At 42.6% G+C, this 19,342-nt stretch overlaps 1 protein-coding gene across 37 annotated transcripts in view; it reads right to left on the reverse strand.

Annotated features, from left to right (window-relative positions):
* Nucleotides 1–19,342, reverse strand: part of KCNMA1 (potassium calcium-activated channel subfamily M alpha 1) — a 769,155-nt gene that overhangs the window by 128,839 nt on the left and 620,974 nt on the right. For 19 of the 37 annotated variants that reach the window (XM_037803851.1, XM_037803849.1, XM_037803846.1 and 16 more), the window contains 3 exons: nt 17,376–17,462; nt 7,201–7,277; nt 3,347–3,355 (listed from right to left, as the gene is read on the reverse strand). In XM_037803851.1, the coding sequence (XP_037659779.1) occupies nt 3,347–3,355; nt 7,201–7,277; nt 17,376–17,462 (173 nt within the window). The remainder of the gene's footprint in view (nt 1–3,346; nt 3,356–7,200; nt 7,278–17,375; nt 17,463–19,342) is intronic. The other 18 variants (XM_037803850.1, XM_037803852.1, XM_037803827.1 and 15 more) reach the window with 1 other exon arrangement.

Here is a 19,342-nt window from a genome sequence, read left to right on the forward strand (position 1 = left end):
TAATTTCAGATACTTGCAGTGCCACTTAAAACTTCCAAAGTTTGGTTTCACAGAGCAACTTTGGAAGTTTCAGTATTTATTTAAAACAGAAGGAAGTTTCTTGTCTTCTCCTGGCCACACAGAGTGCTTCTCCCTCCTTTGGTCTTTACTGCTTTTCTTTTTCCTTTTTTTTTTTTTAAATTGTCACCCATTGCTCTCTTTCCAAAGCCCAATCCTCAAAAAAAAGGGCGTTTTCCTGAGGTGTTCAATAGTGATAGAAAGTAGATCTGTGGGGACATCTAGTGGATTGGTGTGGAAGCACAGTTAGTTAATCTGAACTGGCAGGCCTGGAGCGCACGAGTACAGAATTGAAATATATGCAGTGTCATTTCAATTCGACTGCTTATCACAATCCATGGCACTTATTATGGGGTAGCAGGGAAGAGGGGTGGGAGGCCCTTGGAGATGGTCCTAGGATGGTCAAAAGTGGTAACCTGCAAGCACAACGGCTCTGCAGCCCTGGACCAGCACAGAGGAGGACCGTCAGCAGAGTCTCCTCAAAGCCTGCTGGCAGCCTGCTGAAACAGGAAGCAGAGGAGAGTGTGTTTCTGATAGGTGTGAATACTATAGCTACTTGTCATTCTGTCTTAGGGTTCTTGGACATTTACACTCAATTAACTGCCCCCATATGCAGACTTAACTCTGGGAAAGCAGAAATATAAGCCTCCGAGGACTCCGTTTTCTCTTTGGCCCACATTGCGCAGTTCTTGCTCTTGGACAAGTGCCACATACTGAAGGAGGTTATGTGGTTTCCAAGATTCAGACCCTAGGTCTCACCTTCTTCCAAAGAACTCTAGCAGTTTCACAATTTGGGGAAAAATTAAAAAAAAAAAGCTTTTATGTGCTTTCCTTCACCACAATTAAGTATATGTTCATCCAGTATTTCCATTATGACTTCCTAGCACTATTTAGGGAGACAACAAAATGTATTTCCCCAACGGACATCATCAAAGCTATCTGTTTATTCTTGCATGTTTAAAAATGAACTATTTCTCAGATGTACTCTTGGACAACTTTCTGTATTTTCAAAGGTGGTGATCATGAGAAAAACTTGTAAGGAGGGAGCTTCTCCAGACATGGCTTGGATACTGCTTTTTCTTTGACTCAAACTGACAATTGGCTGTCAAACTTAGGTTCTCTGCTGGTTAGCCCTTCCATGCCAAGCCTGGAATGGAGAACAGAGTTGGATTCCATCCTGTCCTCAGCACCATCTGCCTCCTGCATCAGCAATGAAATTGTCGGCCAATTTTCAATTGCAGAATCTTAATTTCCAGGGTGGATTGGAAGGGGCAGGAAAAGCATAGCCAGAATGAGAGTCTCAAGTGGAGTTCTCCAACTGTTGGGAATGATATTTCAGCCTTCAAATGGAGCAAATTCAATGGAACACTGGTGTGGAAAAAAAAAATCTGCCATACAATTAACAGACACTTTTCAGATTGTAACCTCACGTTTAAAACCGGTCCAATGAAGGAAGGATTCTCTCCAAGCATGAACCCTGGAGCATGCTCTTCATATGCTCGGCAGTAACTAAAATTACAAATAAAAATATCCAGGGAAGAAAAAGTACACCGAGGTTTAAGGTTGCGGCATTCGTTCGATGTGACACTGGGAATCAGGGAGCGTTCTTTCAAGCCCTGTAAATTAGGAATGATGTCTTCACTTAGCGAAATTCCTCCCATTAGCTTCTGGAGGGAGAAGAAAGATCTTCCAGGTGGCTTTCCAAGAACGGAGAGAGGGAAAGGGAAAAGCTAGTTAATGTCAGCAGCACTGAGCACACAGAGCTAGCTGACTCCTGCCCTCAACCACCACATGGAGGCTGGGGAAGGCAGAGGAATTTGGCACTAGAGTCGTTTGTTGATTGACATCACGTTTCCCCTCTGATTCTGAAGGAATCATTAGACATAGCCGGCAGCTCTGTAGGCATGAAAGTGGCCTCAGGCCATCCTTAGGGTGCTCTGCTGATGAAGAAAGCCACAGTGTCAATTTTGGCAGAATTGCGGATTGAACTGAAGGAGGTCATTGTTTTGTTTTACACTGAGCTTCTATACCAGTTGCCCTCCAGATTCTGAAGACAAGCCCAAACCAGATAACTGGCTTGCCTCTTCTGCTGCAAAGGAATCTGAGCGGATCGAAGACTGAAATATCTTCTCCAGATTCCCAAGACATTGGACTGACTTGGTCTGTAGGTTGGGTCTCGTTTTCAGTGGAGTCTTGGGAGTAAAGATCTGCTCCCCATTGCTTATGTCACTGAAAGCAGGATTGTTCGAAGTCACACACAGAATACTGGCCTTAAAAATTCTCCTCAATTACTACATCTTGTTTGGTGAGAGAGGGTCCTACTCCTTGAGTAAGGTAGGGACTCAGAAGATTTACATTTACTTGATCAGCTTCTCCATTGCTCATTAATGAAATGGAACATTCTCAAGTCACCTTTTCAGCCTTAAGCAAGTTAATGCATCGTCCAAGATGCCTGACACACTCAGACAGAAGCTGGGTATAGCCTAATGAGTATTTATTGAAAGAGAAACTTTACCTTAAAGCAAGGGAATTTCATAGACTGAAGGAAATAATTACCACCATAGACATACTTGTCTCCAGCCAGGCAGTTTGGATACTTACATTTTGGATATCCACCAAAAGTGGGTACGCAATTAATTCTCCATCAAGCACTTTCTCATATAGAGAGGCACATATACTGTAATAAATGCATCACACTCTCTATAAAATATCTCCACACTTATATATAAAAATAAACATTTTTACATATAAAGCACTGGTTCATATCATGTGTATATATATATATTTCACAGCATATGAATATATATGTAGCATATGTGTTCAGGATATGGATGCAAGCTCAATAGCAAAGGAGATCAAGTATAACTTATCAAAGGCAAGCATGACAAGGAACCCCAAGTGATGAGGCATCTGCAGCTCTAGTGGTAATTATCTCAGCCTAATCAGTGTCCCCTAAAAGTCCTGAGTTGACTCCTTCAAGAGAAACACTGCTGTTAAGGTCTTATTTTTTAAATGGAAAAATAAGACAGCACCCGAAGTTGGCAAGGGGCCGGGGGTAGGGTGGGGTGGATGGACAGAGAGTGGGTTCCTTGTCTCACTCTCTAGCTGCAGGTTATTCTATGGACAGTGCTGAAGGATGAGGGAGTGGGGGCATGAGGTCATTGCTACATGCAACAGAAAAACCAAAAGGAATTTTAAAAAAACTGAAACTATACAGAAAATAAAAGGAGTATCTCTTCTAGAGAAAGACGGGGGGAACTGGATTCCGGGCTGAACCCGTTTTACTCACAATATATCACTACCAGTGTGCAGTTAAAATAGAGTAGGGGCCGTATCCCAAGGCAGCAAAGAGGAAAAATAAATCAAAAAGATGTCAATGATTAGAAGTTAAAAAAAAAAAAAAAAAATCCTTCAAACACATCATTTAGACATGACTTGTCCCTAGGAGTCCACCTTTTGGCAAACTTTGAGAGGCCCAGGGGAAGAAAATGGAAATCATTAGACATGTCTGTTATAGGAAGAGGAAAACGGGTAAGTAGGAGGCTCTGAGAGCTTGCTTCTTGACCAGGCAGCTGAATTTGACTTTCTTCCTTGCTGGAGAGCTATGAAGAAATGGAAAGAAATGTAAAAGTTAAACTATACTATCACAGAATTTCTGGAAATGGGCACCTGAAATGTCGCAGTCGAGATTTCTCCAGACAGTAGGATGTAAAACGTTTATGGTTATTGAATGAAAGGGAACAGGGGGTCTGGAGGGGGAAAGGTGGAAGGGGAAAAGTGGGGCTGGGGGAGGAGGGCTACAAAGCTGTAGGAAAAGGCCAGTGACTGTCATTAGCTCTGCCCTCGTGGAGATGTATCATTCCAGAGTAAATTATTAATACGTGGCCTAAAAGGCTTGGACAAATGACTATGTGGGTCAGCTGCCTTCTCTGACTTGGGCTGGGTACCAGGCGATGTGTGTCCAAAGGGATGGGAACCCACTAATGCATTATTAACAACCCTGGCTCTAAGTGGCTATACCAGCCGCCAATAACCAATGACCTTCTGATTAAAGTTTCTTTGCACTGAAACATCTCTTCCCAATTTCCTCACTTACAGGGGGAGCTTTGCTTTCAGCAGTTCATTTGATTCTGATCCCACCCCACCCCTACGCACAAACACATCTGCATTCTGCCCTCTGTACCACAGGCTGCTATGGCTTTTTAATTAGGAAGAATAGTCATTTGGACAATTCAGATTGTTATTTGATAACAAATATCAAATATTAACCTCCCAGCAGAGCCCCTGGGTGCAGTACAGAGTCCAAGAGGGAGGGTGCTGAGAAAAAGGAGAGACCCTTGTCACACTGGCTTGGTTTCCTAGAGGCAATCCGTTTGCAGCAATTGGAGCCGTGCACATGATGGAAAATCATATGCTTCACTAGCTGAACCAACTTTAAGGGAAATGAAGAGAATAAAATTATTTCAAACAATTATGTGCCTCTCCCTCCAGGATGCAGCTAAAAGCAGCTACTATTAGCTTGCCTGGAATCAAGGGGGAAAAATACCCCAGAGGCCAAATCCTTATTTCTAGGGTCTTAAAAAATCGTCTGTCGTGTTCCACTCGAGTGTCCTAAAAGGGACACTACAGCATCAGAGCAAGAATCACCAGGGAGATCTTTTAGAATAAAAATCGATGATGTCATTTCCTTGCTTAAACCATTCCAATATTACAGGACTAAAACCCAAGCTTCTCACCACAGCCTGCAAGGCCCCATAGGATGTGGCCCCTGCATCCCTCTCTGACTTCTTGTACACCTCCTTTTTCCAATCCTGCCAGCACCACTGGCCTTACTCTGTCCTTCAGATTCGACAAACTCATTCCTGCCACCTAACCTGTGCTGTCCTCTTTACTTGGAAGGAGTCTGGGCTTCACTGCCTCCTCCCGGCAGAGACCTTCCCAACCTCCCTCTCTAAAGGAGGACCTCAAAAACGTTCCTCGCATCCTTGGCTGGACTCTTCTCTCTGAGGCCTCTTTCATTTTCTTCATAGCACCATCTCTATCTGAACTTATCTAATTGTTCATATGACCACCGTCTGTCTCCATTTGCTACAGTGAAAGCTTCAGGAAGGCAGAGATTTTGTCTTGTCCATCACCTTATCCCTAGCACCAAGACTAGCTTCTCATACAAAGAAGGCACCAACTAGTAAGTGGAAGATAAACAAGCAAGTGGATGGTAGCCTCTTCTTGCTGTTGATACCCCCATGGGACCAGGTTTTCTGGCAAACACTCTGATGTGGCTTAGTGGCCTCAGCCTTCTCCTGCATTTCCACCCTCTCTCTGTGACAAGTTTCCTTAGAAAGGAATTCAACCTCTTGTATTTGTTACTTGTTCTCGTTGACCTCTCCCCTCGGAATGTCATGTTTCTCCTGATGGAAATGGTCCAGGAGATGCCTGGTCAGCTGAGCTGTGCTTCTCCGTTCCTAACCAGCCAAGCTGGTTGACTATCTGGTGAGACAGGCCCTTTGAGCCACAGGGCCTCAGGGGATTGGATGGGGAGGGGGATTTGTTCTGTGCTTTACACTCCCTTAGATGACTTTCCTGGTAGGTTGTCAAAATTGGAGAATTCTCAGGCCCCAAGCAGCCAGGGGCTCTTGTTTTGAGAGATCAATAAACACTCATCTTGGTAAGATGACAGAGTTGTGGGGGGGGGGGGGGACATGTGGTTTAAGTTGGTGGTAGGGCAGTGAGGAAAACAGCAGGCCCAAGATGCCCCGAGCTTAGAACCATCCTGAGGGGATTTCTAGAAAAACTGTTCTAGACTAAGGGCATTCCGATGGGTATTTGCCCAAGATTTTTCTCTGGGGCTCCACTGGAAGGTTATGTATAGGCCCCTAATCTTGTATTTACCATGTACCCCTTTATGAGTGCAGAGATAAAGGCCCTGCCTCTTTCAGCACACCCAGGAACGGTGCTCCTTCTATCTGGTTTCTCCTTACGAACAAGTATTTTATCAGGTGATCTTTTATCACTATTTTCTTACTCATTGGATGTAAGATACACCAACTTGCCCTTCCTCCCTGCAGAAAATACGAGGGTACTAGGAGCCCAGCCTCATGGGAGGCCCCTGGGGGAGCCGGAGCCCTCTAGGTTGGCTGAATGGCTGTTAGCAATCTCATCCTCTCCCTAAACTGGGATCCTTCATTTCCTCTTTTGTAAAATGCAATTAATAATACCACCCTCTGCCAATGACACAGGGCTATGGTGAGGATCAAAGCGAAAACCAATCATAAGTGACTTTTAAAACATTAAATCTCTGTAGGAAGGCAGGCCTCGTTATCATTGGTTTTTCTAGGATTATAAAAATTTCTATTAAGTGATGCAACATAGCTGCTGCCAAAGACCCGGCCTTCCCAAAGCAAAGCACCCTGTAAGCCGTGGTTTCTCTGGAGCTCAATCCGACACTCCCCACTTATCATACCTATCTCAAGAGTGCCCATTAGCAAGCTGGTTGAGGAGGGGCTTGAGAAAGACATACTAGGAGCTGCTGAGCACATACCAGCCTACCCCAGAGGGCAATGGGGCTATGGGGTTGACCACTGGGGCAATGACAAATGAAGATCATCGACAGTAGCAAAGTTCTTTTATTGGGCAACTCTGAGGGTATCCCAAATGGAAACTCTGACCTTTGGCACCAAAGCCTACAGAGCCCGAAACCCAAAAAGAGTCAGCTCCCATTTGGGAGACTGAGTCCTCAGATTCAATTTTCCTTTCAGCCTTAGTATGGCCATATTTACATTTGAAACTGGAAATCACAATGCAAAAACAACCCCTCCTAGATGGCCTTCATTTTCCTGCTTTTTGTACCTCACATGTAACCCTATTAGACTGGACACCTATACCTAGAAATCTCTTTAGCGTCAAGAAATGGAGATTAGGCACTAGGTTTGCTCACAGGTGTTGGTGGTGGTGATTTTTCATCCTATGACCCTAATAAAGCAAGGACAGGGCTTTGTCTCACGTCTCGTTCAACTGTTGGGTGAAACCAACATATTCAAGAAAACTCTTGATGTTCTGTGTTTCTCTGCTAGGAAAAGGGGAAGGAAAATGAATCTGGGGGATAGGAAGGAAAGAGGGAGGGAAGGGGAAAGAAACACTACTTACGCCGTTTGCAGCCACATTTTTTGATTCTTTTGGGATCCGTGATGTCATCATGACAGGCCTTGCAGTAAAAAAATGCCCTGCAGAAAGAGAATGGAAAAACTGACACGTTTCATAATCCGCCTGAATGAAATGAATACCACATTTCCTCCACTATGGTGCCAAATTAATGAAACATGCCAGCCCTAATTTCCTTTAATCTCTTGAAAGGTTTAGACGTTTACAGAAGGAAATGTTTGTTGCAAGATCACTTATTTCAAACACAGGACTCTGAGATTTGAGTTAGTGCTTCTTTTAGTAAACTCTCATTTGAAAAGGAAGTGGGGGGAAGGTTGCTGATATGACACACTGGGTCTGCTTGCTTGTCTTTTCCTTTCTGAAAAGAGCATGCAATGCCACTCATCGGGGCACGTGGGAAACCAGCCCTGGGCCCTTGGTGAGGATGAGACGTACACCTCCCGAGTCCTCACAGAGTGGTCAAATGCGTATTAAAAGGGTCACAAGTAAGGCATTCCTCAATCAAATAAAATATCAACCTTGTCACTTTGAAAGCACCTTTTCTCGTCAGCCACAGAGCGTGAGAGAGAGTGGAGGAGGGTGGGGGGGGCGGCGGCAAACAAAATCCAGGAATCGAGCAGTTCCTCTGCCAGACTCCCCCTGGGATTTCACAGCCTGTATTTCCTCCAAAGCAAGCTGCACCAGCACCCATACTATCCAGCCCTGAGAAATGCAGTGAATGAAGGTTTTCTTCTCACTATCTAGCAAACGTCCAGCTGACCACTTAAATGGCGGTGGGCAGAGGGTATTGGGAAGGGTGGAGGGAAGGAGACTTAGAGGGGGCAACCACAAGAAAATCCCCTGAGCTGACTTAGAGTGTCCTTATACAATGAAGTGTGTTGGCTGTGGAGGAGACATCCTGGATGAGAAAAACAAGATCAATCAGGCACTGTCAAAAACTTACAGCACCTAGGAGAATGGCACTGAAGGATCATACTGTTTCAGTACTAAAGAGGTAATAATATTCATTGGAACATCAAGTGTCCATCAACAGATGAATGGATCAATAAAATGTAGTGTATACAGGTAATGGATTGTTATTCAACTGTAAAAGGGAATGAAGTTCTGATATGTGCTACAACACAGATGAACTTGGAAGATACCACATTAAGTGAAGTAAGCCAGACACAAAAGGACAAATACTGTATGATCTCACTTATATGAAATAATTAGAATATGCAAACATATAAAACTAGAATACTGCTTACCAGGGGCCAGGGTGGGGAATGAAGAGTTAATGTTGAATGGGTACAGAATTTTTGTTTAGGGTGATAGAAAAGTTTTGGTAATGGATGGTGGTGATGGTAGCACAACATCATGCATATAATTGACACCACTGAACTATGTATTAGAAAGTGGTTAAAATGTGGAATTTTAGGTTATATATATGTATGTTACTACAGTAAAATTTTTCAAAAACCAAAACTGTACAACACAAAGAATGAAGTCTAACATAAAGTATGGACTTTAATTATATAATTATAGTAATATTGGCTCATTAATTATAACAAATGTACCATACTAATGACATAAACAACAGGAAAAACTGAAAGGTGAGGGGATACATAGGAACTCCGTACTTTCTACATGATTTTTATATAAATATACAACTGCTCTAAGAAAATAAAAAAATTCAATAGGTTCCACCACTGAAGCTTTGAATAATCAGTAAGAACTGGCAGAAACCTCTTTCTCAGGGCTCCAGAGAACAGTTAAAGGACCGCAGTAACAGGGCAAGCACCAGATCAAGAAAAAAGCTGCTTAAAAGCAGGAGGATCTCCTGGCATCCTGGCCGGCCCCTCGCCCACACCTCATTGCCTCAGCATAGAGCCAGCCTGTGCTCCTAGTGTGAATTCCTGGTCCCGGTTCCGGAAAGAGCAGAGTAACCCTTGTGCATATCCTGGGAGCATATCTGTGTGTCCCAATCTGTCACAGATGGTGGCCTGAGGAACTTGCTGTCCCAGAACTTGCCCTGCAGGTAGAAGGCAGCTCACTGAGCTCTCCTACAGAATGCTGCAGGAGAGCAATGAAGTCGTGCTGCCTGGGGCAAGGGATTTCTGGCTGTAGGACATACAGTGCAGTGCCTGGAACTGTGAGGAAATTGTTTCCTAGGGAAGAGGGGGCATTGAGAACTACGGAAACAGGGGAACTCCTAGGGCCACCCATGCATGCCCAGGACAAGACACATGAGCAGAAAGGATCAGGGAGGCCCTTACCCATTAGCCTGGAGCTATTCACTAAACGCAATGCATGGATAAATCCTGAAGGTGAGCACTTACATAGGTCAGTCTGCAAAGACTGGGAAAAGTGTTTTCTTTTTTTCCTTTTTTTGGTTAGCTCCTACCATTCAAGGAAAGCTCAGCATTAAAAGTCACTGGATACAAGTTTAAGGAACTGATGTCTTAGAATCTAAATTCAAATGATACACTGAAATATCAAAAATACCTAGGTTTCAACAAAAGATTACAAAATGTACAAAGAAACAGGAAGCAAAGGCTCAGGCAAAGGAGAAGAATAAAACATTAGAAACTATCCATGACGAGGATCAGACCTGATTATTTCAGACAAAGACTTTAACAAAAAGGTCCGCAGTATGCTAAAAGAGCTCAAGGAAAACATGGATAAAGAGCTAAAGGAAAACAGGAAAATGATTGAGGAATACAAAGAGAATATCAATATAGAGACGGAAATTATGAAAAAGAATGAAACAGAACTGAAGACCACAGTAAAAGAAATTAAAAATTCCCTAGAGGGGTTCAACAACAGATTGGAGCAAGAAATAATCCATTTTACTTGAATATAGAACAACTGAAATCATCCAGTCTGAGGATCAAAAGAAGAAAACATGAAGAAAAGTGAACAGAGCCTGAGGAACCTGTGGGACACCCCCAGGTGAACTAATATATGTGTTGTGCGAGGCTTGGAAGGAGATGAAAGAGAGAAAAGGACAGAGAATATATTCAAAGAAATATCAACTGAAAACTCCCCAAATTTAACAAAAGACAAGAATCTACATGTCCAAAATGCTCAAAGAACACTAAACAGGATAAACTGAAACAGACCCACACCATGTTATAAGCAAACTGTTGAATACCAAAGATAGAAAGAGAATTCTGAAAGCCACAAGAAAGAACATGTCACATACAAAGGAACCCCAATAAGATTAAGTGCTGATTTCTCACTGGAAGCCATAGAGGCAAAAAGGCAGTGGGAAGACATATTTAAAGTGCTAAAAGCAAAAAAATGCCAACCAAGAATTCTGTATCCAGCAAAACTGTCTTTCAAAGCTAAGGGAGGGGAAAGAAAAAAAAAAACAAAAAACACTAAGGGAGAGATTGGGACATTCCAGGATAAACAAAAGCTGAGCGACTTCATTACCACCAGACTCGCCTTACAAGGAAGGCTAAAGGGAGTTCTGCAGGTAGAAAGGAAAGGGCACTAGACAATTGATTGAAGCCACATGAGAAACTAAAGATCTCTGATAAAGATAATGACATAGGAAAATATAAATACCATTACTATTGCATTTTTGGTTTGTAAATCCACTGCTTACTTCCTACAAGATCTAAAATGCGAATGCATAAAATATAATGATAAATCAGTGGTTTTGGACTCTGTGCTGGTTTGAATGTATTATGTCTCCCAAAATGCCATTATCTTTGATGTAATCTTGTGTGGGCAGACATATCAGTGTTGATTAGACTGTAATTCTTTGAGTGTTTCTGTGGAGATATGCCCCACCCACCTGTGGGTGATGACTCTGATTGGATAATTTCCATGGAGGTGTTACCCCACCCATTCAGGGTGGGTCTAAATTAAATCACTGGAGCCATATAAAGGAGCTGACAAACGGAAGAAACTCAGTGCAGCTGAGAGGGACATTTTGAAGAGGAGCTACAGCCAAGAGGGACACTTTGAAGAATGCACAGGAGCTGAGAGAGTAGCTGCAGCTGAGAGACAGTATGAAGGCTGTTGAAAGCAGACTTTTGCTCCGGAGAAGCCAAGAGAGGAAAAACGCCCCAAGAGCAACTAAGAGTGACATTTTTGAGGAACTGCAGCCTAGAGAACGTCCTGGGAGAAAGCCATTTTGAAACCAGAACTTTGGAGCAGACGCCAGCCACGTGCCTTCCCAGCTAACAGAGGTTTTCCAGACACCATTGGCCATCCTCCAGTGAAGGTACCCGATTGTTGATGTGTTACCTTGGACACTTTATGGCCTTAAGACTGTAACTGTATAACCAAATAAACCCCCTTCATAAAAGCTGATCCATTTCTGGTGTTTTGCATTCTGACAGCATTAGCAAACTAGAGCAGACTCATAATGTATAAATATGTAATTTGTGACAAGAATCACAGGAAGGTTGGGGGGAAGGAGGCATATGGGAGCACAGTTGGCATATACTATTGAAGTTAAGTTGGTATCAAAGCAAACGAGATTGTTATAGATGTAGGATGATAAATTTAAACCCCATGGTAACTACCAAGAAAATATTGGTGAACATGCACGCTCATAAAGACAGAAACTAGAGTGCAGGTTGCTGGGGGTGGGGTGGGTGGGTGGAGGGGGAATGGAGAGTTAATGCATAATGGGTGTAGAGTTTTTGTTTGGGGAGATGAGAATGTTTTAGTACTGGAAGGTGGTGAGGGTACTGCAATATTGGGAATGTGATTAATCCCACTGAATGGTATACTTGGGAGGGGTTGAGATGGGAAAGTTTATGTTGTATCAATTTTTAGAAAAAGAACAACTAAAGAGACAATGACAATTAAATGCAATACATGGTCCTGGATGGGCTGTAGCAAGAGAGGAGGAAAGGCTCAAAATGAAATTATTGGGTCATGTAAAAAAATTGGAATATAGACTATAAGCTTCAGGTCAATGTTAAATTTCTTGAACTTGATAACTGCGCTTAAGGCAGTTACATAAGTGAACTTGTTCTTAGGAAATGTACATGGCAGTATTAGGTGTTCAAGGAGCATGATGTATACAACCTACAATCAAGTGTTCAGAAAATGGATTGATAGATAAAACGATATGGAAAATATGGTAAAATGTTAAAATTGATCTGGATATTGGGGTGTGTTAGAGGTATGTTGAGTTCTCTGTATGGGGTTTGTGTTATTTTTGTAACTGTCATGTAAGTTTGAAAGTATTTCGAAACAAAAGGTTATTATTTTTTAATTAATTGGAACAGCCTTACAACTTTCTGGATAGGAACAAAATCCCTGGCTTAGCGCCTTTACCACTCCCAAGATGAATCTGAATGCCAGAAATAATCATGGTTTTTCCTTGATGAGTGGCTAAAGAAATGCAATTCTTGACCTCTTTATTCCTAGATGTTTCTTTTAACATTTTTCACAGGACTTGTAATTATGACTGGCACCGGTTGGAACCAACATTAAGCCTTTTCAATCTGGATGAGATCTTGGAGCTCTTATAGCCAAAGTCTCTGGGACTCATTGTCCTCCTCTGTAAACTGAGGAGGTTGTCATAACCTCCCGTTGGGGGGAGCTTGGTTGGCCCAGGACTTCTGAATCCCGGCCCAATTCTCTTTCTGCCATAACAACTCTTAATGCCAGCTCTCAATCACATCGAAACAAAAAAGGTAGCTGATTGCCCTCAGTGGCAATGTATCTATGAAATCTCCAAAGGTGACCTGTATTGAAAGGGAAAGACATGAAAGGAGAACGTATCTGAGATGGTGACAACAATTTTGCTTCCACTACCTTTTGGTCATTTTCTCCCCGTTTGATGCTCCTACACATGATAATCATAGTGACAATAACAGCTAATATTTACAGAACATGGACTACAGGCCAGGCACTGTTCTAAGCATTTAAAGGCATCAACTTAATTGATCCTCAAACAACCCTTTAAAGGAGGTATGATTATATCTCTGGTTTACACATAAAGAAAATGAAACACAGAGAGGTTAACTGAACTACCCAAGGTCACACAGCTAAGAATGGCAAAGCCAGGATTCAATCCACACAGTCTGGCATCAGAGCCCAGAGTCTTAAACATCCCCATACCATAGAGATGATGAGTCTGAATAGACTGTTTGACAGGTAACATACAATTTCATCATGAATTAACATTATATTCTTAAAGTGATATTCCTACAGGGGCCAGGCAGGGAGGGCTACTGAGTAATATGGCCTGGCTAGGGGGCAGGGAGCAGAGCTGGTAACCTGGAGACATATTCCCCAACTGGAGGGGACAGAATGTTTAAACTCTCACTTTTTGCCAAGTGGCACAACTTGGCAAGCACCAGTCCTCCCCCATCCCTCTCTGCCTCTGTCGAGCTCACCTGACATAATCCCTACCTTACTTTACACCTGCACCTGAGCATCTGAGTGCTTCCTGCGGGGAAGGCAACTGTGCTGACTGATCTCATGGATTTCAGACACCTGTTCACACTCCATTTCTTCTCCTAGTGCCTGCTTTCCCACTCTTCAAAACAGCCATTTCCTCTCTCCCTCTCTCTGTTCTCCCTTTCCACTTCCTCTACCAGCTGCCCCCCATCCCTTCCACAAGCAGCCTTCAGCTGGTGACCTTGCCTCACCCATCATCAAGAAACCAGAAGTACTTATGGCCTCCTTCATAATCCCTGGTGACTTCTACCCACTGGCTGCTTCTGTGCCCATCCTCTCCACCTGGCTCCTGTCCCTACAGTTGAAGTTTCTCTGTGCCAATCGAAAGTCTACCCTCTGTTCACACTCGGGACCTTCTTCCAAGCCTTCCAAGGCTGTGCGTCTACAGATACAGCCCCTCTTCTGCATCAACAATTCCTCTCTCTCTCTCTCTCTCTCTCTCTCTGTCTCTATTGCTTCTCCTCCAGTTTCCCATCTCAGTAAGATGGATCCATCATCCACCCAACTACTTATGCCCTAAATGTAGGTTTTATTCTTGAGCCTTTTTCCCCTTCACTTCTTATATCCAGTTCATCAGTGGGTTCTGTGGACATGTCAACATATATTCTGAACTGGACTCCCTTCTCTCCACCACTACTTACCAGTCTAGCCCAAATTGCCATCATCTCTACCCTGAACTATGCAGTAGCCTCCCAGTCTCTCGGCTTCTCCTCCTGCTCCTTTACGTCCCACACCCCACAAAGAAGCTGGAGAGAACTTTCACTAATATAAATCAGATCATATCACACCCTATCAATGACTTCCATTTTACAATTGAATCTAGCTTCGTTATAAAGTCCTACACAAGTTGGTTCCTGCCTTTCTCTCCAACCTCATCTCGTACCATTCTCCCGCTTACTGACTCTGCCCCAGCCATGCTTTCTTTCTTTGGTCCTCCATACACCCTGAACTTGTTTCCTTCATGCACCATTTCCCCAACACGTCCCCTCTTCCCTTCTGATCTTTGCTGGGTGGGTTCTTCCCCATCACCTCTATCTCTGCTTAAATGTCACTCTAAGTGCAGCCTTCACCTGTACCCAACCTAAATCAGTGACCCAGGTACATTAATTATCTCCACTATGAAGAAGAAAATTGTAATTTTCTCCTATCCTACAACGTCAACCCCTTTCCCTTGTTCGCCACTGTATCTCTATGTCTAGAATAGAGCCTTCCATGCAGTAAGAGACCTATAGACTCTTACTTTTTGTATATTTGCTGAATGAAAAACAAGTGAACAAGTATGAGAACGCTGCCCAGTACTGCTAGAGTTGCCAAATTTTCAGGATAAACCTTGTGACTTTTTTTCATCTTGCCAACTCATTCATTTTTTTAATTGATCAAAAGAATCATGTTTGAGAGACGAATTTAGTTGATGAGCCAACAGTTTATAACTCCCATATTAAAGGTTATTTAAAAAGCAAAATAGTTAGTGGCAGCAAGTAAAGGACAGGTTCTGAAAGCCTATCCCAATGTGACCTTTTAAAGGCTGGAATTCGATGGCTTTGTTCCTCTTTTCCTAAAACATTGCAACTGAAAGTTTCTCCATGCTAGAATCCATTATCTTCTTTTGTTGCTTTTTTCCAGCGGAAGGTGCAAAGTCAGTACCAGATCATTGTAATACACTTTTCCATTTTTACAAAACTTGTTTAATCTCATTCAAATTTTTGATGTCCTTTCTCTGGTTTTCTCCAGTCTTCATCTATTTGAAATCCCCTAACTGACAGCATCTGCCCTGACACATCACACGCCATGGAAAATTACAGGCTGGTGTTGTAGCTGACTGTGTCAGCATGTATTTGTGAATACCATAAAGCACTGAAACGAGACATATTGCACTCCCTAATATAGGAGGTAATTTTTTTGTTGGACTGCCTGGTATTTGTGACATTCATTAGTGAGAAACGCAATAGGAAATAGAATTACCCAAATGGGAGCTTCATGTTATATTTGCTATCTGGGAGGTACACTTGATATATGTGGCCACTGTGCTCTTCAGCCTCCTGTACTTGCAATGAGATGTTGCTTCAAGCTTTTATGTCTCACAACCTTCCCTTCCAGAAGACTCAGGGAGCTTTAGCCCCATGTATCGCCACCCAGGGCAACCCAGCTCTCAGGGTACCCCCTGAAGGACAGCGAGGTTCCGAGAAGTGAGTAAGCAGATGTTCCTTTCCCACAACTGAATAACGGCACTATTCCCCCATTTTGCAGAAATAAAACTAAGTCATTTGGCAATAGCTCCGCTTTAAGGACTTTTTTTTTTTTTTTGCTACTCCTCCCCATTTTCTTTTCTTCTGAAACCTTTTGTAACTGGCATACCTGGTTTCCTAAGGTGGGTAAGGAGGAGGAAGAAAGTAATGAGGATCAGTTGTCAAATAGTGGTTGTGTGCTTTGGAACTGGACTGCCCAATTCTAAATCCCGGCTTTCCCTCTAACCAGAAGTGTGACTGCGGGCAGGTTTGTTAACCCATCTGTGCCTCAGTTTCCTCAAATGCAAAATGGAGAGAGTAACGCTGCATATTTCAACAGGCTGTTGTGTGTATTAAACGAGTTGACAGGTATGGAGCCTATGGAGTACCTGGCACGTACCAGACCCTACAGCAGAGTGTGCTAGGATCATTACACTTGGGAGAAAGAGTGTGGGTTTTGGAAAAGGAAAGAGCAGTTCCAATCCGGGCTTTGTCATTTGCTTATATGCTGTGTGGCTTTGGACAAACCATTAATCTCAATTTAACATATGAGAAAACCAAAGCCCTGGGTGTTTAAGGAGACTTACCATATAGGGTTATTCTGAGGAGTAACAATAAAGCACATAAACCCCAAGCCTGGTGTCTGCCTTTGAGTAGGAACTCACCAAATGAAGACAATAGGCTGATGCAATCAATTATATATCTTTATGATGAATTATTCATTTTAAATACTTCATGTAACCTTTATTGTTGAACAGAGTGACTCCTATAAACACTTGAGTCACATCTGCTGCTACTAAATTTTTCCACATTTATAAGATAGAACTTTATATAATAATATCCCATGGTGTTCCGCAAGGAGCACTATGATCCCCTAAGCTGCCTGCCTAAACAGGCTTACAGATACTAATAAAAGTATCAGCAAACTCTAAGGCCAATTAAATCCTGGGCTGTACCTAAAGAGGCATAACAATTGAACCTGACTTCAGGCACTTACCTAAAAGAAATATCACCAGTTTACTATTTCACCTGACATTAACCCAAACTTTTTTGAAAATCCGTTTGGCCTAATCTGGTACCTAAAGTAGAAAACTGAAAACTTTGGGGGAAATCTGCTCAGATAATATCACCTTAAGTGCACTAGACAAGGAGCCAGTTGTCCCACTTTACATTGTTCTAGGTAATCAGGAATCAAGACGAACTTGACAAGTCACATCTGTCTCTGGACCTCAGTTTCCTCATTTGTAAAATGAGGGAGCACTAACTAGACCCTCCTGGTTCTACAAGTTTATTCTTCTAACTCAAAGATATGGAACTGATTTTGTGGAAAGGAGGCCATGGAAGCACCTGAAAGCACAATCTCCTCTTCCTAAGATTCGGCACCATTTGATGTTCATATATAGGTTATGAAGTTTTGGGGTTAGATCCCTGCCCACATGGAAGCATGCCTTCTTCAGTGGATCAAGATGTTTCCAGCTGGATGGGGGGGGGGGGGAGCAGGTAAAAATAAATAATTCTTACCTTTTAACTTCTTTGGCATCACTTGCGATGAAAAATCCTAAAGTACCTTCTTGGATCTTAAGATGGTTTCCAGGATTAATTAATATACTGCTCAGTGAACAAAAACAAACAAAGAAGACACATTTGTGAGATTGTGTTCTGAACAAAACCTAAAAGACTATACCATATCCTTTTTTATAGGGGGCCCACTAGTCTAATGTTCTCCCCAAAGATTTTGTCCAGAGCCTGATGTCCACTGTCTCACACATTCAGTTGGATAATGCCATCATCAAGCTCTACAAGTTGATTCTCAAGGTGGCAAACTCCCAGTTGAGGAAATTAAACCTAATCTAGGTTTTTAGGGCCCAGATTTTTATGACGGGGCAGTCTGGCCACCATCCTGGGCAAATGACTTCAAATCTCGGTTTCTAATAATGTATTCCCTTGGAAGCTGCTATTGATGGTCAACGTTGAAGTGTTATTGGTCTAATAAAGGTATTTCTACACCAATCTTCCTTTAAAAGACACAGCATAATGGGACCCCTATATGCATACAGAAACATACAGGTTTACACACACATATTACTGTGGGGAATGGTACAGGACACTCACAACCAATGCAGAAGGAAAAAGACATCTGCAGGACATTGATAAGGCCATGGAAGTAAATTCCATGTGCAGCCTATGTAGAAAGAATTGGATCTACCCTAACAGTGAAAAAGAAAAATGCCAGCAGTTGGAAATACTTAATGATTTCAGTCTGCTGTTCACAAAAATGTATGATGGTGTTTGAATAAGATGTGTGCCGAGTACATCCTGACTGTGGCAAGCAATGAATGGTTAGAAAACAAATTCAAATTACCCCTAAGAAAGCTTCCCCTGCAGGGAAGTATGAGCCTAAAGCTACGCTGTCCTATTTCAAAGTGGTATAAATAGATGAGTTGATCAACTTATGTTTGGACTGACAGAAGAGATGAATGTATTCTGAGCTAATCAATGAATGGAGCAAAGAAGTTTAATTTTCAGCAGCTCAAAAGCAGAACTCGGGGATCTCTTACACAGATACTGAGATGAGGCTTTGGGCTTAATGGATACCGAATCTAGGGACTCTAAATGCAGTAGCACATACAACAGAGGTACCCTTTGATCCGAAAAGCTTGTGCTTAAGGTTCTAGATGTTTGGAATCAGGCTAAACGAAGTCTTCAAGTGCCGAAAACAATCAAAATGGAGGGTGATAATTAGCATGAAATCTTTTTCTGCTGCTCAAATCATTCCACAAAAGCACTGCAGCCAGCAGAGCCATATGTGTGTAGTAATAAAGGAAGGACCCAGGTGAACTTTTGTTCTACTGGGAGATCTCTGGGTAGGTCATTATTGCAGAATAATGGTTTAAAGTCACAAGAACATCTACTATCACCCATAACAAGCCTGACAGAAGGAAACCGAACCTGTGCCACTGCTGTTATTGACACTAAATAATAGCAACAGTCCAAGATTTGCCTGTTCTGCCCCAAAACCATAGGCAGCTGGGAAGTTCCTCACAAATCAGAAAGCAGCAGGCCAGGCTAATAGCACAGGGTGCAACCAGCAGCGGCACCATACAAGCACCTCGTAATTACTCTCCACATTGGTAAAACCAGCCTTCTGACTTCATGTGATCATGGGGAGAGAGGGTTAGAGCCTCCATGGTATAGATGCATTCCCCTTTCAAAGACAATCAAATACAATAATTCAGAAAGGCATACTTCTGGATTTTGCACACTTTCTTACCCCCTTTACGGCGGGCAGTTCTTGGATGCCTTGGCTGTAAAATCAGATGTTGTGTCCAAATTCTAGCTCTGCCATTTAGTAGTTGTGTGACTTGGGGCAAGTTACTAAACCTCCCTAGAGGTTTCCTCACCTACAAGATGGGGATGATGATGATAAGTCTTTCTTCAGAGGATTAAATGGGATAATACAGAGAGGGCTCAGTATATGTTGGTTATTG

The sequence above is a fragment of the Choloepus didactylus genome, chromosome 15, assembly GCF_015220235.1.
Source record: "Choloepus didactylus isolate mChoDid1 chromosome 15, mChoDid1.pri, whole genome shotgun sequence".
NCBI classification, from domain to species: Eukaryota; Metazoa; Chordata; class Mammalia; order Pilosa; family Megalonychidae; genus Choloepus; species Choloepus didactylus.